The sequence below is a fragment of the Hoplias malabaricus genome, chromosome 13 (genome assembly GCF_029633855.1).
Source record: "Hoplias malabaricus isolate fHopMal1 chromosome 13, fHopMal1.hap1, whole genome shotgun sequence".
NCBI classification, from domain to species: Eukaryota; Metazoa; Chordata; class Actinopteri; order Characiformes; family Erythrinidae; genus Hoplias; species Hoplias malabaricus.
In genome coordinates, this window is record NC_089812.1 from 24,020,682 (window position 1) to 24,045,703 (window position 25,022).

The 25,022-nt window shown below is 39.7% G+C and overlaps 3 protein-coding genes across 3 annotated transcripts; all 3 read right to left on the reverse strand.

Annotated features, from left to right (window-relative positions):
• Positions 1–1,860: 1,860 nt before the first annotated feature.
• LOC136664470 (GTPase IMAP family member 7-like) lies at positions 1,861–2,674 on the reverse strand. The gene is made up of 2 exons (XM_066641650.1): positions 2,046–2,674; positions 1,861–1,867 (listed from the first exon to the last, which is right to left on the reverse strand). The coding sequence occupies exons 1-2, from the start codon at positions 2,672–2,674 to the stop codon at positions 1,861–1,863; spliced, it is 636 nt and encodes a 211-aa protein (XP_066497747.1).
• An 8,433-nt stretch (positions 2,675–11,107) lies between these two features.
• On the reverse strand, positions 11,108–13,571 carry LOC136664311 (GTPase IMAP family member 9-like). Its single transcript, XM_066641447.1, has 2 exons — positions 13,469–13,571; positions 11,108–12,600 (listed from the first exon to the last, which is right to left on the reverse strand). The coding sequence occupies exon 2, from the start codon at positions 12,591–12,593 to the stop codon at positions 11,319–11,321; it is 1,275 nt and encodes a 424-aa protein (XP_066497544.1). The 5' UTR covers positions 12,594–12,600; positions 13,469–13,571; the 3' UTR covers positions 11,108–11,318.
• A 645-nt stretch (positions 13,572–14,216) lies between these two features.
• On the reverse strand, positions 14,217–17,691 carry prl (prolactin). The gene is made up of 5 exons (XM_066641921.1): positions 17,570–17,691; positions 17,243–17,364; positions 16,649–16,753; positions 15,858–16,040; positions 14,217–14,701 (listed from the first exon to the last, which is right to left on the reverse strand). Exons 1-5 carry the CDS (start codon positions 17,607–17,609, stop codon positions 14,513–14,515), a joined length of 639 nt encoding a protein of 212 aa, XP_066498018.1. The 5' UTR covers positions 17,610–17,691; the 3' UTR covers positions 14,217–14,512.
• Positions 17,692–25,022: the final 7,331 nt, after the last annotated feature.

Here is a 25,022-nt window from a genome sequence, read left to right on the forward strand (position 1 = left end):
CATCCAATCATCATGCAGAAGCTGAGCGTCCAGGCCAGCCGAGGCCCGCCCACTGCCCCATAGACCCCCAGAGACGCTGAGCATCCGATGGGCGGGACAAAGCCCAGCATTTATCCAATGACTCGTCTCGTTTCGCTGCGCTTCGCTTTTGAACTCTGTGGACGCTCAGCGCATAGTGCATATTTATTCAATGACATGTACACGAAACAGTATATATTTGATCACAAAATGTTTTGACATTTTAGGGGAACCTGAGCTTCCCTTATATATATATATATATACTGCTACCTGCTGCGCCACCGTGCCGGACCTGGAGGTTGTGGGTTCGAATCCTGCTCCCACAACCTGTGGGAGTGACTGTCTGTGAGTTTGGTGTGTTCTCCCCGTGTACACGTGGGTTTCCTTCGGGTGCTCTGGTTTCCTCCCACTGTCCAAAAACACACGTTGGTAGGTGGATGGCGACTCAAAAGTGTCCATAGGTGTGAGTGTGTGTGTGAATGTATGCGTGTGTGTGTTGCCTTGTGAAGGACTGGCACCCCTTCCAGGGTGTATTCCCGCCTTGCGCCCAATGATTCCGTGTAGGCTCTGGACCCACCATGACCCTGAACTGGATAAGGGTAACAGATAATGAATGAAAAAAAAAATTAAAAATAAATAAATAAATATATTCTGTGTGTGTGTCTATGACTGATGTTTGTTCTAAGTGTTTGTGGCAGATTATAATGCCTTTATGACCGATATTGGGGTCTCCCATTTAAAGCATGGGTTATGTTTGCTGCGCACGTGTACTTGTAGCTGACACCTATTTCAGACCTCACCCGGCAAAAACAAATCCTGTTTTCTGATTGGCCAATATGTCGCTACTTCATGAAAGCCGTAGGAGTGCAACGTAATCTGCTTTTGACTCGTTTGTAGGATTAATTTCTGTGAAGTGAAGTTAATAATTTCTCAGCATGAGAAATGTCATGTGTGGCATTTTAACTTGTTAAAACGCGTGTGTCTCATGCTCAACACGTGAGATTTCAGAGCCCTGGCATTGACTCATTGCAGAAGTATAAATTGGCCTTTAACCTGATCTTACCTTCCAGACAATGTAATTTCTACATCTATGGAGGACAGGAATTCCAAATTGGAATATTCATTTCTATCTAAAATATTGCAGTTGTATCAATATAACTTTCTCCAAAAAGTTTTGAAAGAAATGGAAACAGAAAATGGTCTACAATTTGACAGTACTGAGGGTTCTAAATTAGGTCAATAAAAGGTTGCCCTACTGAATGCTTAAATTTAGAGGGTAAGATTGCTGAGACAAGACAAGACAAGACATGCTTGGCCCAATAGACTCCAGGATATCTTTAAGAAAACAGGGCAGGGGATGACATTTTTAGGACAAGCTGAAGGTTTCAATTCACCTTTTTTTTTTTAAAACAGAACGAGACACAGTCTCAAACTGGTTAAAAACAGCAGGTGACTGATATGGATGGGTTGTAAGGATGTGGTGCAATGGAAGATCTTGCACAACCAAATCTGTCTACAAAAAAGTGTAAAAACATTTCAGAAGTGTCAGAGGCCACATCAGAACAGATACATTTGGAAGTGCACATTATTTATGATAAGCAAGAGCAAGTTGCTTGAAGCCCCCAGAAGTATCCATAGTTCATATTACATAATTGAAGTCTAAATACCTTCCATTTTAATTGGATATTCACAATCATCCAATCTGTAATTAAACATTTCAGTTTAAGATGCATTTCTGTGTTTCTAACCTTTATTAATGTACAGGTATTATTTAAGAGTAACTTAATTGTATAAAGCTTTTTTAATTTGTTAAAGCTGTGACCAAATATGATAAATAATGTTTTATGGACTTCACACAACACAAAATATACAATTGATTAGAGTTGTTGAAGTAAGGTATAGAGTAAAGAGAAAGAATTTGAACTGTAATTAAATACTTTGTTCTATTAATGTTTGTGTTTTTTCTCCTTTTCCGTTTTCTCATTATGCAACAACTGAAAATCCTGCTTGCATGTTTCTTTTCATACATATCAGCTGCTTTTTCAGACTCTCCCTGTTTTTCCTGGGGTTCATTACTTGACACTTTGTCTTTGCCTTTATTTGTTTCCACCATGTCTTTGATCTTCTTCAGCAAAATGGAGACTTGCTCATGATTGACTCTGGCTTTGTTATTAAAGACATGGTGTCTTCCTCCACACATTCTAATGATATTCTTCAATCCTAGATGGGCATCTTCTAAGTATTCCTCAATTGTCTTTCCCTCCAGATCGTCTCCTTTGGTAAATAACACCATTGTGTGCTTGATAGCTTCTTTTCCAAAGACCTCCAGGATCTGCTTGGCTGTATCATCCTCTTCTTTGGTGAAGCGACCAATGGGCAGTACAAAGAGGGGCACATGGGGCCCGGGGTCTGAGATTTCAATGCATTTGTAAATCTTCTGTATGGTTTCATTCTCAGTCTGACTGAAATCTGTCCACCCTGGAGTGTCCACAACAAAGATTTTGTGTCCATCTACAGTGCTGGAGCTCATGGAACAAGCCTGGGTCACACCTTGTGAGGTGGGCGCTGTGTGGAAAGGTTTTCTGCCCAGGAGAGTGTTCCCTGAGGAACTCATTCCAGCACCCCTCTTCCCCAGCAGAACTATTCGGATTCCCATCACTGATCTAATGGAGAGAGGAGAAAAGTAAAGGGAACCTAATGAGAGGACAAAATAAGAAAGCAAAAAAAAAAAAAAAAAAAAAAGCCAATAAAACTAGCACAAAATTACTGCTAACACAACCCCCCTAAAGCTTATGTTACACAAAGCTAGCCCACAAAATAACAGTAGCCCAAAATAGCTAAGCTAACAAAATAAAGCTAACGTAAAATTAAAAAACTAAATGTAACAAAGCTAGCACAAAAAAATCTAACACAGAAAATAACAAAACTAATAAACAACAAAGCTAATACAGAAATTTACAAATCTAGCACTCACAGATCATTTGTTTACACTCAATTAACTACATTTGCTTATCCATTCTAAAGAGGTGCATGTAAAAATTCATCAATTTTTGTACAATTTTCATCAATATTCAAGTAAAACAGGGTAAATCTAATCAGTTAATTTCCTCTGCTAGATTTCAAGTAAACATGGGCTGACAGAGACAAAGCTGAATTTGACTTCTTATTCACCAGCTTATTCGGATTCTCTGTTTCACCTTAAATTGTGCAGAAATTGCATTTAGTTGTCACTATGTGGCATATGAACATAACTTTCATACTATTTATATATTTAACATAACTGCAAATTTCTGTGCATTTGTGAATAATGAAAGTAACCCAACAACAGTTAAAGTAAATAAATTTTTTTTAAGTAATGAAGAGTGGAGGTTAAAAAAACTTAACTAACACTAATTACTATTATTTATGTCAGTTTCTAAAAATCCCAAAAGTGAAGTGTGTTCAAGTACCTGCTGTTGGTCTGGGTCTGATGCTCTGCTTCTCTTCAGACGTTGTGAGCCCAAGCTAAAGGAGTGACCCGAAGTGTTTCTTTGCCTTGTTTTAGATTACATGACAAAACCAAAAAATCTGAGCCAATTTGAGGCCAATGGTGGAACATCAGTGGCCTACCATCAGTTGGTTACCAACATTTTCAAGCCATTGGACAGATATATGCTTGCCGTCTGGGAAGGTTAAGAATACAAAACACACTGAATAAATTGCTGTAAATTTACAGTGAGTTTGCTATGGTAATGTACTGTATTTTTAAATACAGTATTTTACTGTGTATTGCAATGCATCCTGGGTAACGGACTGGAAGCAGCAATGAAGCAACTAGCTTTACAGTATTTCACTGTATTGTGAGCTTGGGAGGACTGCACATGGCATCTAAATGTGAGCAACTTATTTACACCATTTATTTCTCTTATTTTGTTATTTTTGCAATGAAAATATAGCTTAGATGGTTCCAAAATTATATTCATGTTTTTCGTTTTTTCCCCCTCCTTTAAGTAATGGTACATTTAATCTTTTTAAAGTCAGTTGTAGGCCTCACTACAAAACAAAACCAGAACAGGTCAAGAGAATACTTTTTGTCTAAATTTAAAAAAAAAAGAGAGAAAGAATTGTTTTTTTTTCTTTTTGCGTTACACCGTGACACTGAAATGGACAAGTAGAAAAGATGATGATGTTTTGCGTTAATATTAGTTTATTAATTGATATATTTTGTTGCGAGTGGGGCGGTTAACGAGAACGGGGCTAACAGTTCTCTGGGGTGAGGTGGCGAGAACGGAGATGGAGTGAGAGAGACGAAAAGGAAGAGACAAAACGTATACAGAGGCTGCAAGCGTCGTCATACTTTAAGGATTTTGGAACAACAGTAATGAGTATGTTTTAATCATACAGCTCTAAACGTTTCCAACCACAATGGCTTGGTACTGCTTTTTAGCAAGATAGCTGGTGCTAGTTATGATAGCCGCTAACATTTAACCAGCTAACTCCTGTGGATTTTGCACACTTGTTTGCTCCCCAAAAATGTTAATGTTTTATTGTCGTAGATAGAGTCAACTGGCGTTTGCCCCCTCTAATTAGTCCGTTGGAGGGGATTGGAGCCTGAGATATCACCAGTTTTGTGACGGGTTACAAGCAGGAGGCTGAAGGAAAGGTAGGAGAGAAGAGGTGGGTAAAAAACAAAGAGGGGGTTCTGCTCCATTGAAACAGGCTGACGGTGATAGGACAGGTCAGTCGTAGCATTCATTCTCTGTAACTGCTTATCCAGTTCAGGGTCCAGAGCCTACCTGGAATCATTGGGTGCAAGGTGGGAATACACCCTGGAGGGGGGCCCAGTCCTTCACAGGGCAACACACGCATTCACACACATGGACACTAGAGTCACCAATCTACCTACCAACGTGTGTTTTTGTACTGTGGGAGGAAGCTGGAGCGACTTAGGCTATATCATGTAATTTTAATTTGACATGTCATTGAAAACTGCAATGGTAAATGTGAAGACTTAAAATAATTTATATTCTCATCATTTAGGCAAGTGGTGGTACAGCTGCTGATTTTGAAACCCTTAACCTGCCTGTGAGTCCTCAGATGTTTATTCTGGGTATGTATATATAATTGCAAGATTTGTCAAAATACTCCAGAATGACAAAAGTTTAAGACACATTTGAATTATAATTACAGTGGAATTTTTGACCAATGCAAGATGGTTGCTGTCAGTGGGCAAATGGCCTATGTTTGCTCTGCCTCCATTAATCTCAGAAAAAGGCAGCCCTATTCTCCTTGTACAAAATTACAATCTCCAATATCGACAGGAAATTTCATGTATAATTGATCAGATCCAGAGGTAAAAAAATTCATTCTTTGTATTTTTTTCTTTCTCTCTCTACTAGTTTACTCCCTTCTTTGCATTACACTAGTCTCTATTTCATGTTATCTTACCTGTAGTTAAAAGTATTCATAAATATAAAAGCTTTGAATTAAGATCATTTTACTGATGCAGAAACCCCATTTAGGAAAATGGATTAAAATTTCTAAAATTAACTTAAGGTAACTGTTGTTGTATTGTTTTTTCCTTGATCTGAATTGTACCATTTCTCCTATAACATTTGGACTGTTTTAGAGATCACACATTCCCTGTCTTAAACACCTCTGATAAGAACAGCTGTTAACTTTACGACAGTGCACCAGGAACTCAGATGATGTTTACGACAGTTTCTGGTGCTTCCAGATTCTGTTTAGGTAAAGATCAATCCTTGTATGAAGTTGTAAAATGGGTATAAAGATGTGTGCCCCTTACAAACCTTTAGATCAGTCTGAGATTCAGCCTGTGACCAGATCATTAAGATCAGTCTGAGGATCAACCAGAACTTTTTATGCTTTTTATGAATAGCAGTTACTGTTCATAGGGGCGGCACGGTGGCGCAGCAGGTAGTGTCACAGTCACGCAGCTCCAGGGACCTGGAGGTTGGGGGTTCAGTTCCCGCTCCGGGTGACTATCTGTGAGGAGTTTGGTGTGTTCTCCCCGTGTCCACGTGGGTTTCCTCCAAGTGCTCCAGTTTCTTCCCACAGTCCAAAAACACACGTTGGTAGGTGGATTGGTGACTCAAAAGTGTCCGTAGGTGTGAATGAGTGTGTGTGTGTTGCCCTGTGAAGGACTGGCGCCCCCCCCAGGGTGTATTCCTGCCTTGCGCCCAGTGACTCCAGGTAGGCTCTGGACCCACCGCGACCCTGAACTGGATAATTGATATGATATTGATATTGATATCAAAACTGGATTTTGATATGTGAAATTAAATGTCAAATACAGGATTTTCTGTTTGATATGATACATTGACATTGCATAGCATATCAGTCTACATGGATTTTACATCAGGTATCAAATTGAAATCGCAGTACTTTTGGGGAAAAAAATGATATTATGAAAGCCACAACAAAATACAATGTCAAAGTATTAGTGTTTATTTTTAGCACCAAATAGGACATGCTGCATTATCTAACTATAATTATCAATGTAATTCACCCTTTATCTTACTCATTTCCTCTGATTACTTGCAGACAAATAAACATAGCACAAAAAGTAAGGAAATTTGTGTTTGGTAGATTATTTATTTGTTGTAACAGTGCTTCTTGCCAATAAACCTTATACCATTACTGTTAATTTCCATTTTAAATGGTACCACATTTGTAGGATGGGATGAGCAATCGAGCTGAAATTCTGCAACCAGTGGCAATCCCATATCTCCACAGTCTGGGACCAAACTCTATCCTCCATAATGACAACGCTTGCCCCCACAGAGCGGTGTTTATCAGAGACTACCTCCAGAGTTTGGTAGTGGAGAGGATGGAATGTCCTGCCAACAGTTCTGACCTCAACGTCATTGAACACTTGTGGGATCAGCATCGGCAGAGAGGATTGGGCAAATTTTTCATGGGCACATCCCACATACTCATCTCTACTGCTCATCCCACAAATGAATGTTCCTTACAAATGTGGCACCATTTAAAAGGGAAATTAACAGGCATCCAACAATATAAGATTTATTGCCAAGAAGCGTTGTTACAAGATATAATCTACCAAACAAATATTTCCTTTTTGTGCTATGTTTAGTTTTAAAAATTATCCTGTACATGATGCCATCTGATCTTCCCCTTACAGTATCCTCTAAGCTTTGTGTACACAATTTTTATTGCAACTTTTTTGTTCCTTTATTTCCACATACTATGTTACTAATTATGGATTTTACAGATGCCTCATTGGTACAAATCCCCAGGGGTGGTCAACGTCAAGAGCAACCAAGAAGTCCTGAACCATGCAGTAAATGGCTGGGAACTCTGCTGCCAGGTATTTACTGTAAATCACAATATTTACTGTAAAGTATTGTGTTATTCAATTACAGTAGTGTTCTGTAAAGCTGAAATATATTAGTGTTCCTGTAAAAATAGAGTAATTGTCTGGGAACCCTGCTACCAGTTGTGATTTACAGTAAAGTATTGTATTATTCAATGACAGTAGTATGCTGTAAATTTGAAATACAGTAGTTTTCGTGGAAAAATACGGTAAATGGCTGGGAATTCTGCTGCCAGTATTTTATCGTAAAATTTACAAGATTATTTTTACAGTGTAATGTCAGAGCTTGATGCCATCATGTTCAATTTTAATTGATGTCTGACTTTGATTTCCTACCATAATTTAGTGTCTACCTAAAGATTGATTTTGACATCAGCCAAGTATTCATTTTCAAAAACAAATCATCATCTCTACAACATTGGAGCTTTATGTAATCATGATATTAATTTTGAGTTAAATCTGATTTTAATGATTAACCATAATTCAGCATCTGACCAATGTTGGGTTTTGATGTCAACCCAACTTTTATTTCCACCATCATATCAACGTGTTTAAAACATTGGAGCTTGATGTCATCCTAACGTTAATTTTTGCATAATATCTGATTACTAACCATATTTCAACGTCTAACCAAACATTGAGTCTCGATGTCACACCAGTGTTGGGTTTTGACGTCAACCCAACTTTTATTTCCAACATAAAATCAATGTCTATACAACATTGGAGCTTGATGTCATCCTGATGTTTTTATTAATATGTCTTAGATTACCAACCAAAATTCAATGTCTAACCAACATTGAGTCTTGATGTCACACCAATGTTGGGTGTAGACATCAACCTGATTTTCATTTCCAACTAAAAATCAACATCTACACAACATTGGAGCTTGACGTCATCCTGACGTTAATTTTTGTGTAATATCTGACTTTGATTACTAACCATATTTCAACATCTAACCAACATTGAGTCTTGATGTCGCATAAATTTTGGGTTAAGACGTCGACACGATTTTCATTTCCAACTAAAAATCAACATCTACACAACATTGGAGCTTGACGTCATCCTGGCGTTAATTTTTGTGTAATATCTGACTTTGATTACTAACCATAATTCAACGTCTAACCTACATTGAGTCTTGATGTCACATCATTGTTGGGTTTAGACATCAACACGATTTTCATTTCCAACTAAAAATCAACATCTATACAACATTGGAGCTTGACGTCATCCTAATGTTAATTTTTGAGTAATATCTGACTTTGATTTCTAGCCATAAATAAATTTCTAACCTACGTTGAGTCTTAATGTCACACCAATATTGGGTTTAGACGTCAACCCGATTTTAATTTCCAACTAAAAATGAACATCTATACAACATTGGAGCTTGAGGTCATCCTAATGTTAATTTTTAACTAATATCTTACTTTGATTATCTACTATAAATCAACATCTAACCTATGTTGAGTCTTGATGTCACACCAGTGTTGGGTTTTGGTGTCAACGTGATTTTCATTTCCATCTAAAATTCAATGTCTGTCCCACCTTGAAGGTTCTTGTCAAGGCAACGTCGGGCTATGATGTCAACCCGATTTCATTTCCAACAAAAATTCAATGTCTACCCAACGTTGAAGCTTGTTGTCAAGGCAATGTTGGGTTTAGACGTCAACCCGATTTTCATTTCCAACTAAAACTCAACGTCTGTCCAACGTTAGAGACCAACGCCTTTCTAATGTCTAATTGACATCCTGTGCATGCTGGGTAAATTTTAGCCATTGAAAGTGCTCTATGTCATTAATGCCCAATTGCTGGTGTGCATAAGTGAGAACTGAGAATACAAAATTTAATAACTCATTGACAGAGTTATGCTTTGAATTGTTTAAAGGAACCTTAGAATTCCAGCTTCTAAATGATTGTAATGTTCCATTGAGCTGTAACAGAGAGAATAGGGCCTCTGAGGCTGCAACTCTAGGTCTTCTGCTGGCTTACTGCACTAAGCAACTTCTGAATCATGGGGTTCATTGTACAAATCTCACAGGTTTTTACCTTGCTACAAGAAGAGTCTAGCTCAATATTTCCAATATGAATATTATGGCAGAGAGAGCAAGAAGAAGATAGGGAGCAAGTGAGAAAGTGGCCGTACAAGACTGGACTGAATTTACATAGCAGAGTAAGCTGAAACAGACATGAGGACACAAGTGTGAGTAGTAAGTAGCTTGCACTGTAACTTTTTCCATGTGTTGTGGTGTTAGTTAGTGGAAAAAAAAATAGTTTACAAAAGTGTTAGAATCAAGTTTTTGAGAGTTACTGTGAAATGAGCCAGGGTTTGTGGCTGCTAACTTTAGCCGGATTAGTTCATTTTTAGAGTTTGACATCGATTCTGGCCAAAAATGCTTTTCTGTCAGACTCTTTGGTTATAATGTCTAGTGCACCACCAAAGTTACACTATATGATTGTAATAACAAGGTCAAGTGTGTATTATAAGTTATATATGGGTTTTATCATGTATCAGAATATCAGGTGAGAGAGAGAGAGAGAGCGAGAGGGGTGTGTGTGTGTGTGTGTTTAGGACAGTGTGTGTGTTGTAGAAAACAATTTTATTACTTTGTGTTTGTTGACAAATATCCTTAAATGATGATTAGTTAAATTAGCATACTCATGGTGTGAAATCCTGTACCCTATATGCATTTATATGAATGACTAACCAGTATTTACATTATGAATTACTTACACATGTAGTTAAACATTTTTACTTGATTCTGCACTACTAACTCATATGATAATTACTCTTAAAGACATATTATAAGCTAACTTCACTATATGGCATGATAACTTGATATTGACACAGTTTTAATTCTTAACGTCTAACCTTGAACAGATGTGCACTCCAGGATTGTAACACACTGACATCATAGTGTTGGGCATGGAGGCGCTGATCTGTAGCTTCTTCTTGTGGCCTTGAAGTGTATTTCTAACTCCCTAAATTTTAGTCTCTAGGGAAAAAGTGCTGAGAAGAGAGGCCCATGTTCAGCCTGACCTGATAATGAATGTCTTCAGGGTCACAACAGGCACCTGAATATTGCACGTGAAGAGCTGAGTACTAACACGTGAAATTATGCATATTAATATACGCTAATCAGCCAGAAACGCCTCACCACCAGGCTATACGTCATCATGGGTATAACGTTTTGAGTCAGATAATGGGAGGTCAGAATTTTCACTTGGGAGGGGTATTAGACTGTTCTCAATGTGTGAATTCTCCTGGATCCAGTATTTTGGTAAATAAATACTTTGATTTGCTTTGAACTTCACTCGACTGGTGTCTGCGACTCTCTCGTAACGGACATGCCTCCCCTGAAGAGGGAGAGTGTATTTTGGACCTTTTAGTTATTTTCTCATGAGTTGGTAAATTTTAAATACTTTGAGAACGGTCCAATGAAACATTTTTATCTTCATGTGTTAATAAAATCCCAGAGAGTCCGTCGTGTTTATGAGACAGCGAGAGATATGTTTAACACTTTATTTCATGCCAGCACTGTAAACATGAATTACATTCAGCAGCAGGTAGGAGGGCCACAGGACACAAAACAATTCTAACATTGTGCTCCTTAAAGGAGCAGCAGGTTACAACATGGACAGAGAAAATGAGATAATTAGAGATATTTTGAAAAAGCCTTTAAGGAACATGAAATCCCAAACATTAGACAGGATATTCTGAATGAACACTCCACATGTTTGCAATGAGTTTCAGTCGAATTAAATAGGTTTTCCCTGTTGTCAGTTTTTTTTACAATAAGAAAGGTATGTCCTATACAGAAATATGTTTTAAAAAAAATTATTTATTCATTTTCTGTAAATGCTTCATCATCCACAGAATATACAATCATTAAGAGTTGTTGAGAGTTGGTATGTACTGAGCAAAAAATACATCCTGTCTATTACTAAATTGTTTGTGTTGTTGACATTTCTATTTTTTCCCTTTTTCTTTTCCCCTGTTGCAGCAACATAAAATATTTAATGAATGTTTCTTTTCATACACATCGTCTTTCTCATCGGACTCTCTCAGTATTTCCTGGTGTTTATTATGTGGAACTTTTTCTTTGTCCCTATCTTTTTCATGTCTCATTCTGTTCTGCTGATCCATTTGACCTTCTTGTTCTTCATAAGCTTCTAACTTCACCTTATGCAGCTCAGTTATCTGTTCCCTCAGTTCCATTGTTATCTGTTCCCTCAGTTCCATTTTTAGCGTGCATATTCCTTCCTGTAGTTCATTTTTTACTTTAATTAATGTCTCATTCAGCTTTTGATATATATGCAGCTCAGCTTCCTCCTGCCATTTGAGCTTCATCCGGAGCAGCTCCTTGCTGTGGTTTTCTAATTTTTCCATTTGACTTGGGGATTGTTCTCCATGTTCTAAGTATGTGTGCTCTTGTTTTGAATTGTTTATGGCCTGATTCAGATACACTGCTGATGTCCCTTCAACTATTCTGTCACTCTCTTGTAAATGTCTTTGCTTTTCTTCCCCCTTCTTTGAGCCTCTCCAATATATATCTTGTTTTTCTTTCTGTCTGCCTTTACTTCCATCAATACCCCCCACATCTGGTATTTCTATGATTATTTTTGTTGTAGAGGTTTGTACGTTTTGCTTTTCGAACAACAGAGTTTTTGTGAAATATTTGCCTTTGTTTGTTTCCACCATGTCTTTGATCTTCTTCAGCAAAGTGGAGACTTGCTCATGATTGTCTTTGTCTCTGTTATTAAAGCTGTGGTATCTTCCTCCACACATTCTAATGATATTCTTCAGTCCTGGATGGGCATCTTCCAAATATTCCTCAATTGTCTTTTCCTCCAGATCGTCTCCTTTGGTAAATAACACCATTGTGTGCTTGATAGCTTCTTCTCCAAAGACCTCCAGGATCTGCTTGGCTGTATCAATCTCTTCTTTGGTGAAGCGACCAATGGCCAGTACAAAGAGGAGCACATGGGGCCCGGGGTCTGAGATTTCAATGCACGAGACAATCTTCTGTATGGTTTCATTCTCAGTCTGACTGAAATCTGTCCACCCTGGAGTGTCCACAACAAAGATTTTGTGTCCATCTACAGTGCCGGAGCTCATGGAACAAGCCTGGGTCACTCCTTGTGAGCTGGGTGCTGTGTGGAAAGATTTCCGGCCCAGGAGAGTGTTCCCTGAGGAACTCTTTCCAGCACCCCCCTTCCCCAGCAGAACTATTCTGATCTCCATCACTGATCTAATGGAAAGAGGAAGCAGAGGGAGTCTAATGAGAGGCCAAAATAAAGCAAAAGCACAAGCTAAAAAAAGCAAGCACAAATTATAAAAGCTAACATGCAAAATAGCAAAGATAACAAAACTGAACACAACATAATAACAAAGCTTACACACACACACACAAATTATTTCATTGTCTGTAACCCTTATCCAGCCCAGGTGGGTCCAGAGCCTATCCAGAATCACTGGGCACTAGGCAGGAACACATTCTGGAGGGCCCGCCACAGAGTGCCACACACACACACACTCCTATAGACACTTTTGAGTCACCAATCCACCAACGTGTGTTTTTGGACTGTGGGAGGAAATCCGGAGCACCCGGAGGAAACCCATGCAGACACAGGGAGAACACACCTCACAGACAGTCACCTGGAACGGGACTTGAACCCACAACCCCAGGTCCCTGCAGCTGTGTGACTACTACCTGCTGCACCACCGTGCCACGCACACATGCACGCACACACAAAATAACACATAACAAACTTGCACCCACTCATTCATTCTGAAGAGCTGCATGTACAAATATATCAGTGCTGTACAATATTCATCCATATTTAAGTACAACTGTAAACTAAAATAACTTACAACCAACCCCTACTACATATGTGGTAGATGTGGGTCTTCTACAAACCGGCAACGTATTTAATTTAAAAAACGGATATGTCAAGTTAACCTAGTAAAGTAAGTAAATGTTTCTTTTATGTTGTAATCAAAGGTGAGTTCATATGAAAGTAAAAGCCCAGCTCTTAATCAAAAGCAAATTTACACAACCACAGATTACTTTTACATCCAGTTTCTAAAAATCTCACAACTGAAGTGAGTATCAGTACCTGCTGTTGGTCTGGGTCTGATCCTCTGCTTCTCTTCAGAAGTTGTGAGCAGGTGAATGTGTGTGTTATTAAAGAATCCTGAGGATTTGTTACTGCCTTTCACAGCCCTAAAGACAGGTTCTACCTCTTCTGTGGCGTCACACTGGAGATCTGTGTTAGTTTATAGCTCCACACACTGGCGATCATCAGAAGGAGAAACTGGAGATTCTTAGAGTTACAGCCACAGTTTGGAGAAATCATGATCTGAATTATAATAGCAGAGGGGATCATAGCAATCTTCTTCAAACAGTCTTTAGTTTTTTTGTGTTATTTAAGTCTTCTTTTTTCATATATTTCATAAACAACACCTCATGGAGCTGGCTGGTAACTCACTCACCGTTAACAAAATGTTTCTCAAACACCCTATTCAGTGATTTGCATGACTAATGCTGTATGACATTGTCTCAAGTCTCCCTCCAGTTTAAGGCAGCACAGAACACTAATAAACAGGATGCATTTATTTGTTTTCAGATGCAGTATCAATGTTTATTGAGATTTTGGTGTGACAGCTGTTTGAAAGTTACATTCATGAAGGAAAACTAGCTAAGAATTCTGCTTCAGTTGGAGCCTAAAGTGCAAATATCTCTGAAAGCCATTTTGTAAACCTACCTCACTAGAACCCAAGCTAAAGGAGTGACCCGAAGTGTTTCTTTGCCTTGCTTTAGATTATACGACAAAACCAAAAAATCCAGTAGAGCAGTGTCCTCATCAGTAGATGGCTTTTTACTTTTGTTAACGAAAGAAGGAAGTGTGTCTCTGCCCTGAGCTTTGGTTTATGAATGATTATAAATTCGAGTATTAAAGGTCAATTAATCACATGATGTGTACACACATCAGACTTCAGGAATATTCCCCATCAATAGATTGGACAGAATGGACAGAAACATTCCGAGCCACTCGTGAATTGTGAGAGAATTTGGACCCGTCCCACCACCCTGTCACTGCAGTTCAGTACCACTGCAGACAGACAGAAGGCAGTAATGATCCAGAAAGGCCTCTGACGCTCTAGCACATCTCAGGCCTCATCTTGGCTGCCCGGCATCTCAGGACTTTGAGGAAACTGTCGATCTTGTGGGAGTCCCTGCGGAAGCAGGACAGAAGGAAGTGGAAATTGACCAGGCGGGAGATTCTGTCCTGGCCAACTTCGTTGTTGTAGAAAGGGAGTGAGGAGAGAGCCTCCGAGGAGGGGCCCAGCTGTGGGGAAACAACAGGGAAAGAAGAAGTAAGCAGTCATCATTAGGGCTGTGCACGTGTGCAATAATATCACAATTATTTTTAAACAATAAAATAATCATGATATTCTGACTTGTTTACGTAATGACGTCATGAGGTTACATGTAATGTGGCATACATTTATTATCTCATTAAGGCACAGAGACAGGTACGGTGGAAATTTACTCTGTGTTCCAATATATAAATAAATATTTTTTTATACAATGTCAGAATCTTGGTATGTTACTGTTGTTTACAAAATAAGCAAATATTTTCACATTTATTTGTTTCTTCTGAATGTGTGAAATTGTTAGATTTGTACTAACAATTAAGAAATTAAATATATTATTACTTTAATATAATTCATTCTAATATAACATTTATTTTGTTTTAATAGTGTTCTTTCATTCATTATCTGTAACCGCTTTTCCAATTCAGGGTTGCAGTGGGTCCAGAGCCTACCTGGAATCATTTGGCACAAGGCAGGAATACACCCTGGAGGGGGTGCCAGTCCTTCACAGGGCAATACACACACACTCACACATTCACTCACACCTACAGACACTTTTTGAGTCGCCAATCAACCTAACAGCCTGTGTTTTTGGACTGTGGGAGGAAACCGGAGCACCCGGAGGAAACCCACGTGGACACAGGGAGAACACACCAAACTCCTCACAGACAGTCATCCGGAGCGGGAATCGAACCCACAACCTCCACGTCCCTGGAGCTGTGTGACACTACCTGCAGCGCCACCGTGCCACCCGTAATAGTGTTCTTGAAATTAATAAAATATTTTTCAGTGTTTTTTCATATCGCCTAGGATATCGTTATCACCAAAATACACTGAAATATCGTGATATTATTTTAGAGCCATATCGCCCACCCCTAGTGATCATGTGGCATGAATTCATTTTCAGATATCTACACTCCCGCAAAGTGACTACTCGATGGAATTCAGCCATGTGGATATTTGAAAACTCGGTTGCTGATGTTGGATAATCAGTTGTGGATCTATCCCCCAACTTCACATAAACTAACTTCACCTAACTCTTAAAGGTACTGAGTTCTGGAGAAAATACAGTTTCACTGCTCCACTGCACAGAGTGAACCATATTTACAAATGCAGTAGTACAAGTACCTTTTGGACGAGGCGCTCCAGGCCAGCCCCCAGGCTGGTGGAGTGGTCCTGCAGCTCTCTGGTCTTGGTGTTGATGGTATTGCGCTCAGGGTGGGGCAGGGTGGGAGCCTCTGATAACAGAACAGCCAGTGGGTCTGACCAGGCCAGTAGCAGAGAACGAGCCAGAGACAAAAGCTCACTCTCCTAAACAAGACGGAAAAATGGGAATCAGACCCAGAACTGTGCAGCGGTCATCATCAGAACAATCAGTAGACAATCAACAGAAAAGCAGACATAGATAAAAATAGATAAAAGTGAGTGTTTCCTGAATTTACAAGCTGTAATGTATCAACAAGTTATCAGGATAAAAAAAACAGGCCAAAGTGGCTTGGGTTCCTAAGGAATTAAGATATTGTAATATTAACACACATATTTTCCTTCTGACTAATGAGCCCTGCTTTCTCCGCCTATGTTGACATTGGTGACCACAAGATGGAGACATATTATGGAAAGAGAAGGCAAACGAAGAGAGGAAGAGGGCACATGATAAAACAAAGAAATATAAACCACAGGAGTGGCCGTAGATGTCACTAATTAATACTGTAATTAGCAAAATACTCTGGTTGTAAGCTACATGTGTAATAGTTCCCTGTCCTGAACCAAATGGTCCATTAGAACAAGAAATAGTCATCTGGCTTACTGATTTTTATGGGGTTTTTTACAGCACATTCACATTATGTAACTACCAAGCTTGGCTCTGAATAATAGCAATTGTTGCTAGCTCAACACGCTTGACAGAGGTCTGTTCTTACCGGTACTTTGAGGGCCTGATCTTTATCGTTGGGGATCTGGAGTGACGAAGTATGGCACATGGATGGTCTCATGAGCTTTCCTCCTATTGGTGGGAAATGAGAGTCCTGCAAGGGAAAATAAATGGAAACATAAGTGAGAAACCAGGGAATACCCAATTACACAGAAACCCGATCCCATAAAAAAATAGTACCATTACATTAAACCCTGCTCACTCTTCCAGACAAAAAACAACCCGTCCCTGCCCTCCACCTTCCCTGCTCACTCCAATCGCCACCTTCATCTCAGGCACGCTCACAACATAGCACTGGGCCACACACTACCTCCTCAGTGGCAGTTTTGTCAAATCAAGCAGGTCATTTTGAGATGCACCTACCATCAACTTTAAACCCACCAGCTGTGGTTCTTTCCCAAGTTTACACTTCTCTCTGTTGTAAGAGCAATACCCGCTGAGAGAAAAAATGCCAGGAGGTGGATTTTTCAAAACATACCACAAGAAAATAATGAATAAGGGCTACACTATGATAAATACTGACTTAGTGACGCCTTAGAAAGTCTTTTCAACTGAGTTCCCACTTGCAGGGTTAGATACTGACCAGGTCGTTGGTGAGGGAAGTGCTGAGGGAGTGGAGTTTGTCTGAGAGTTGGGAGGCTCTCTCCAGCAGGTCGTTCAGGTTGACTCCATCAATTGAGACAAAGACACACATCAGGACTGTCACTGGGGCAGAAAGACAAGTGGAAGCATAGGTTAAAACAGCATAGGGGTAAGGAAAGTAAACTGGAAACCTACTGGGAAAGTGACAAACAGGAGAGGCTAAAAAGTAGAATGAGAAGATGGTGGGAACAATTGCTGACTGTAGGTAGAGGGGAGTTAACTAAGATGGGAATGACCAAGAAATAAAGAAAGAACATAGTACTCTTACCTGCCAAGTGCAGTCGGGTACTTTGGAATCGTCTAGCCATTTCTTCTTTTGGTCCTTCTTTTTCTTCCTTACACTTTATGATCAATTGATTCCTCTAGTTTTCTGTCACATCCTCTTTCTCGTCCTCATTATATACTCTCCTTGTCCTTTCTAATTTGTGTATGCAGACGTCCATTGACTAATTCCGTCCAGAATCGTCCAAATGAGAAACATTGTCTTGGACTCTGGACTGATGAATAGCCACAGTCTGACTGACCAAACGCAGGATGCATAGGTGTAGCTGGGTAAAACCCTGCATTACCCGGCCAGAAGACAAAAATGAATATCCATTAGTCTAAGTTTAATTAAGAGCAGCAGGATCTAAAAGACCAAGCTTAACGTGTGTAAACCCAGTTCAAATGAACACTTTCCACAGGAAGTGACTGTTAATGTGGGTCAACTGTATTGGTCAACACAGGGGAACACCCTTTCAAGTGTTTTTACCTACAAGCCTATGTAACTCATGATTAAGTCAGTTGTCACATGTCCCCAACACTATGTGATGATTGGCCACTGCTGGTTTTTGTGTTTTGTGTTGTATCATGTAGGTGTTTATAGGAGTGCAGCTGTTTGTGAAGGTGTGTGTTATTAGTTGCTGCAGTGCCTTAAGGATATGGGTACTTTTACCCAACAATGCTTCCAGCCAACCAGGACCAGGTCGTTTAGTTTGCGAGAACACATTTGGGAAGTTGTTCTGAGGTTCTGATTGGCTGTAAGGATTTTTATTGTTCCAGTTCAGACTGGACACTAACAGCTCCAAACAACAAACAAAGCCTCCTGCTGGTTGGGGATGGGTGCCCTCATCTCCACCCCACTATTGACGCAAATGTACCAGCCTAAATGGCTTAGGCGTTGATGTTTAAATAAACACCCCTACTGTTACCTTGTTGATATGTTGTTTCAATGCCAAATATAGGACACAGGAAAGTGTACAGAAAAATATGTACAAATTAACAGTATATTGAAAACATTAAGATCAACAGTATCTTCTGTGTATTTACATAAGAATCATGATTCATGACAGAATTAAACAAATGTCTGTCACTTTAGTTAGCCACTTTTGTGAATTGTGTCTTTAATTTCATGTGCAGGATGGTCAGTCTTCTAATCCTGCCCCATGGCCCTGCAGACACTTACGGCTCTGTTATGGCACTTGCAAATGTGTTGCCTTAAACTTATTGGTAATGGGTGGACACAAGTTATAGAAACCTGCTAAACTCCCCTTTCACTGCACAACACACACACACACATGCACACTGACCTCAAACTATGACTCCAAACTGTCCACCATTTTTTTCCAGAACAAGCCTCAGTATTTTCAGTTAAGATCACGCTTGTTAACCCAGAGAAGTATTCACATTCTCTCTCTCTCTCTCTCTGTCACGCGCACACATGCACTTTGTAGCTCTAAAATTACACACTATTGTCTATGTTACTTTGCGTACTCAGTATCCGTTTACCTGTGATAGCCAATACAGTGGTGGTGGATCATTCTCAGTGCTGTAGTGACACAGACGTGGTGGTGGTGTGTTAGTGTGTGTTTTGTAGTGTAGTGGTGGTGGTGTGTTAGTGTGTGTTGTGTAGTGTAGTGTAGTGGTGGTGGTGTGTTAGTGTGTGTTGTGTAGTGTAGTGGTGGTGGTGTGTTAGTGTGTGTTGTGTAGTGTAGTGGTGGTGGTGTGTTAGTGTGTGTTTTGTAGTGTAGTGGTGGTGGTGTGTTAGTGTGTGTTTTGTAGTGTAGTGGTGGTGGTGTGTTAGTGTGTGTTGTGTAGTGTAGTGGTGGTGGTGTGTTAGTGTGTGTTGTGTAGTGTAGTGTAGTGGTGGAGGTGTGTTAGTGTGTGTTGTGTAGTGTAGTGTGGTGGTGGTGTGTTAGTGTGTGTTGTGTAGTGTAGTGGTGGTGGTGTGTTAGTGTGTGTTTTGTAGTGTAGTGGTGGTGATGTGTTAGTGTGTGTTGTGTAGTGTAGTGTGGTGGTGGTGTGTTAGTGTGTGTTGTGTAGTTTAGTGGTGGTGGTGTGTTAGTGTGTGTTGTGTAGTGTAGTGTGGTGGTGTGTTAGTGTGTGTTGTGTAGTGTGGTGGTGGTGTGTTAGTGTGTGTTGTGTAGTGTAGTGGTGGTGGTGTGTTAGTGTGTGTTGTGTAGTGTAGTGTGGTGGTGGTGTGTTAGTGTGTGTTGTGTAGTGTAGTGTGGTGGTGGTGTGTTAGTGTGTTGTGTAGTGTAGTGTGGTGGTGGTGTGTTAGTGTGTGTTGTGTAGTGTAGTGTGGTGGTGGTGTGTTAGTGTGTGTTGTGTAGTGTGGTGTGGTGGTGGTGTGTTAGTGTGTGTTGTGTAGTATAGTGTGGTGGTGGTGTGTTAGTGTGTGTTGTGTAGTGTAGTGTGGTGGTGGTGTGTTAGTGTGTTGTGTAGTGTAGTGTGGTGGTGGTGTGTTAGTGTGTGTTGTGTAGTGTAGTGTGGTGGTGGTGTGTTAGTGTGTGTTGTGTAGTGTAGTGTGGTGGTGGTGTGTTAGTGTGTTGTGTAGTTTAGTGGTGGTGGTGTGTTAGTGTGTGTTGTGTAGTGTAGTGGTGGTGGTGTGTTAGTGTGTGTTGTGTAGTGTAGTGTGGTGGTGGTGTGTTAGTGTGTTGTGTAGTGTAGTGGTGGTGGTGTGTTAGTGTGTGTTGTGTAGTGTAGTGTGGTGGTGGTGTGTTAGTGTGTGTTGTGTAGTGTAGTGTGGTGGTGGTGTGTTAGTGTGTGTTGTGTAGTGTAGTGTGGTGGTGGTGTGTTAGTGTGTTGTGTAGTGTAGTGTGGTGGTGGTGTGTTAGTGTGTGTTGTGTAGTGTAGTGTGGTGGTGGTGTGTTAGTGTGTGTTGTGTAGTGTAGTGTGGTGGTGGTGTGTTAGTGTGTGTTGTGTAGTGTAGTGTGGTGGTGGTGTGTTAGTGTGTGTTGTGTAGTGTAGTGTGGTGGTGGTGTGTTAGTGTGTTGTGTAGTGTAGTGTGGTGGTGGTGTGTTAGTGTGTTGTGTAGTGTAGTGTGGTGGTGGTGTGTTAGTGTGTGTTGTGTAGTGTAGTGTGGTGGTGGTGTGTTAGTGTGTTGTGTAGTGTAGTGTGGTGGTGGTGTGTTAGTGTGTTGTGTAGTGTAGTGTAGTGGTGGTGGTCACTGCTATAATACTAGTGGTTTTCTCAGGGTAAAAATAATCAGTATTTTTACCAACAGGTGCATTATGTTCTGCAATTTTAGAAAGGAGAAGTTTATGGCAAAATGGAACTGATAAAATGGAGAATGAGTGTAATGATCAGTGTTTCACTGATCAGTGTTTGTGTGTTTTCTGTCACTCTGAATTGAAAAAAAAACATTTGACTGCGAAAGACATCAGAAAGCAGTATACGTGTTTCGGCAATGAAAACAGTGAGAGATAGGCACAGAGAGAGATAGATAGATAGAAAGAGAGAGAGAGGGAGAGAGAGAGAGAGAGAGAGAGAGAGAGAGATGAGAGTAAAGGGATGGATCTTGTCCCTTCCCCCCTCCACATGTTTCCCTCAGGCTGTGAGGAAATACTTTTGTTTTCCTCTTACAGATGGAGTCTATCACTGAGAAGAGAAATTGCTTTAGACAGTCTCTCTCTCTCTCTCTAACCCTCTCTCTCTCTCTCTAATTTCCTGCTGTTTGACCTTTCCTTCATTCTCTGAATGTCTTTTTCCTCTGCAGTGAAGTGTGCAGAGTAATGGCTGACAATGCATTTTCCTCACATTGTGACAGAAATTCTTCAGCAGCTCTCTTTGATCCTGTGTTTTGTTTTTAAGAGAGGGCAGACACAGAGAGTCCTGCACTCTACACATTCACTGACCTCCATCCTGACGGCTCGCTTATACACGCTGTAGATCAGATGTTATGGGGGTGATATCAGGAAGTAATGACAGATGTGATTATCACAAAAGCATTAGAACATACCGAAGTTGTTAATGAGCACTAATACACAATCAAGTCATGCCTGGCATAGGGTCAATTTAGAGGGGCAATTCACCACCAACCAATCGTCATATTCTTTTAATATTATTGCTAAGAATGGCAGTTTCTTTTAGGAATATGCTTCCAAGTTAATTACAGCAAGGCAAGGCAAGTTTATTTATAGAGCACCTTTCGTACACAATGGCAATTCAAAGTGCTTTACGGAGCGATACAGAAAAATTACAGTAGAATTAAAAAAGTAAAAGAAAATAAAAACAGTTTGAAAGTATAAAATAGGATTAAAACTGAATATATAATAAATACAATAAAAATGTTTAAAAACTATTCAGTAAAATTTAAAACAATAAAAACAGAGTAATAAAAAAGGATAGTTATTAAAATGGTACTAGAAATAAAATAAGTAAATGTACATTTTTAATTAAATCTAAGTGCAGAGCTACTCAAATGCACAGGAGAACAGAAAGGTCTTTAGTCTAGATTTGAAGATAATATCTGGGGCAAATCTAATGTCTTCCGGGAGTCTGTTTCAGGTGCATAGTGACTGAAAGCTGCCTCCTCCTGTGTGGTTCTGACCCGGGGCACCACTAGCTGACCAGTCCCGAGTGATCTGAGGGGCCTGCTGGGTTCACTTCTAGTAGATCTGAAATATATTTTGGTCAGAGGCAGTTTATTGATTTATAAACAATTAATAACACTTTAAAATCAATTCTGTGTTTAATTGGCAGCCAGTGCAGCGACCTGAGGACAGGAGTGATGTGCTCGGTTGTCTTGGTTCTGGTTGACCTGTTTTGGGGCGGCACGGTGCAGCAGGTAGTGTTGCAGTCAACCACCTCCAGGAACCTGGAGATTGTGGGTTTGAGTCCTTTTCGGGTGACTGTCTGTGAGGAGTTGGTGTGTTCTCCCCGTGTCCATGTGGGTTTCCTCCGGGTGCTCTGTTTCCTCCTACAGTCCAAAAACACACGTTGGTAGGTGGATTGACGACTCAAAAGTGTCCATAGTTGTGAATGTGTGTGTTGCCCTGTGAAGGACTTGCGCCCCCTCCAGGGTGTGTTCCTGCCTTGCACCCAATAATTCCAGGTAGGCTCTGGATCCATCGCGACCCTGAACTGGATAAGTGCTTACAGATAATGAATGAATGATCTGCTTTGGTCAAAATACCACAAGGACCAACCCTCACAGCAGCATTCTCCCCGTCTACACAGCCCTGTTCAGAACGGCTGCTTTCAGCGTCTGTTCCTTTAAGTGGTAATGAGTACGTTTAGCTTTGTTAATCATCCTCTTTGCGCTCTCACATAAATACGGTCCAGCGCTCTGATTGGAGAGACTAGGATGAGGGTGCGGCAAATGTGAAGTGTCTGCATTTCATGTCAGAAGCAGCACACAATCAGAGTGTCTTGTTTAACCCATGTTTTCTGACTTGGGCAGCCCACAAAATACTGACTGGGTGGTCTTTCTTTCACAGTGTTTGGGTTTCCCCATCAAATGTGCGAGTCGGATGAGACTGGACATTTTATGGTCACATGACCGTTCACAAAATCAGAATACAATCATTCATTTGTTAATTAACTTTAAGCACTTATCCAGTGGTGGGTCCCGAGCATACACGGAATCATTGGCCACAAGGCAGGAATACACAGGGCAACACACATTTACTCTCACACTCACTGAAACTTTTGAGTCGCCAATCCACCTACCAACGCAGAGGTAAAGGTTTTTGAAGAGACAAACAATGATTCTTCTCAAAGTGCTTCGGAAAGACTCTTAGCTTGAAAGTGTGGTTAAATTAAATACCTTTTAATTCAGAGATTTTTCCCTGGATTTCCCTGGAAACTTTTCAGTGGAAAAGCCTGTTATTTGTGCAGAATTGTTATTTCTTTCACACTTTCAGACCTGTAGTTCTTATTGCTCATAACAAACTTAAACTGAGAAGCTTGAGGGACCAAGAATGTGTCTTCTCCAGGTGGAGCAGGCTTACAGCTGAGTTTAAAATATTCTGCACTTTTCTGTAACATTGTTTTATTTCTTTTATTTCTGTTCTTTTATTGTATCGTTTTAAATTGTTTTAATCATTTTTAATCATTTTAATCTTTTTATGTAATTGTTTTATTGGACATTTATGATTTTATTCTGGCTTTTAATTTAATTTATTCTTTTTTCTGTAAAGCACTTTGAACTGCTTCTGTGTGAAAGGTGCTCTATAAATAAACTTGCCTTGCCTTGCCTGTAAGAACCAATGTTTAAAATATTTTTTACCAAAAATACCCCAAAACAAACAGCAGGTAGAAGGTGAAGGTAACCTAATCAACTTGTGCTTGTAAACGTGTTCCACCTTTGAGCTTCTCTTCCCTCCTTACAAGCCCCCACCACACACCCACACACCCCAGGCTGAAAGGGGCAGTTCCACACACACCATAAGCGTGTGCACTGTGGTCAGGAATTATTCATTTGCTTTTCCCGCCTCCTCTCCTCGGGGCCAGAGTCCAGTCGTACGCAGGTACAGTAATTAGTGTTTTATGCTAATTTAATTTAAGGAAGGACTTATGAAAACACTTGTTGAGTGTTGTTTTAAATGAATAAGTGAGTGAGCTGCTGGTTGGGGAACACTGTGTGCCTGCAGAAAGGAGACAGCAACGGGGGGAGGGCCCTTGCTTTATTGCATTTTCTGTTTCTGCCACATTAAAGGTACTTTAATATCTTTACAAGCAGTTGTGTCTGTAGCTGCAAATTGTTCGGTAACTGAAGTTAGTGAATGCTCTTTTGTTCAAGGTCAGTGTTCGGTGCCCTGAAGGTGAGCAGGGGTCAAGCTCTTTCGTGCTCTCAAGCTTTTGTTCTCCTGTGTTAAATATAACGAGATCAGGTTTGATGTGGATTAGAGAAGACATGCTCAGTTCTGCCTTTGAATTAAATTATAACCTTTTATTCTGTGATTAAGAGAAATAGTTGTGTTAATAGCCTGTGTGACATCTAATGTTTTTTTAAACAGTCTGTTTGGTTTAAAAACCCATAAACTACAAGGTGTACAGGTTTTAACATTTTTTTAATGGTAAATAATAAACATGCTGACAATAATTAACATTTTAATACTGCAGGACCATAAGCTCTATGTATTCCATGATAAAGAAAAAGTGGAAAGATCCATTAAAACTTTATTTGTTTTTTCAATTTGATCAATTTTATGATTTTAAACATTTTATTTATTTAAACATTTATTTAATAAATCTATACAATATTTTCATTTAGTGCAGTTATTTTTACCTTGTTTTTGAATACCACTTTTCAAAGGTAATATTTAAATTATGAACATGAACACAACAGGAAATAAAACACAAGGAAATAACCATTAAAGACTGCAATTAGGGTCAAATAAATTTAATATATAAGTGTAATAAAATAAGCATAAAATTATTTTTTTAATGTTAGGCATTTAGAGATATAATTAGATCAAAGCAGTCTTTATTATTTTATTTATTTACTTTTTTATTTT

Bases quoted from the DNA above. Each gene is read 5' to 3' on its own strand.
- LOC136664470 (XM_066641650.1), bottom strand. From the start codon at position 2,674: ATGGGAATCCGAATAGTTCTGCTGGGGAAGAGGGGTGCTGGAATGAGT.
- LOC136664311 (XM_066641447.1), bottom strand. From the start codon at position 12,593: ATGGAGATCAGAATAGTTCTGCTGGGGAAGGGGGGTGCTGGAAAGAGT.
- prl (XM_066641921.1), bottom strand. From the start codon at position 17,609: ATGGCTAGACGATTCCAAAGTACCCGACTGCACTTGGCAG. The intron at 16,041-16,648 runs GTAAGAACAGAC...CGTCTTGTTTAG, and splicing joins ATCAGGCCCTCAAAGTACCG to GAGAGTGAGCTTTTGTCTCT. The intron at 14,702-15,857 runs GTACTTGTACTA...GTTTCCCCACAG, and splicing joins TGGAGCGCCTCGTCCAAAAG to CTGGGCCCCTCCTCGGAGGC.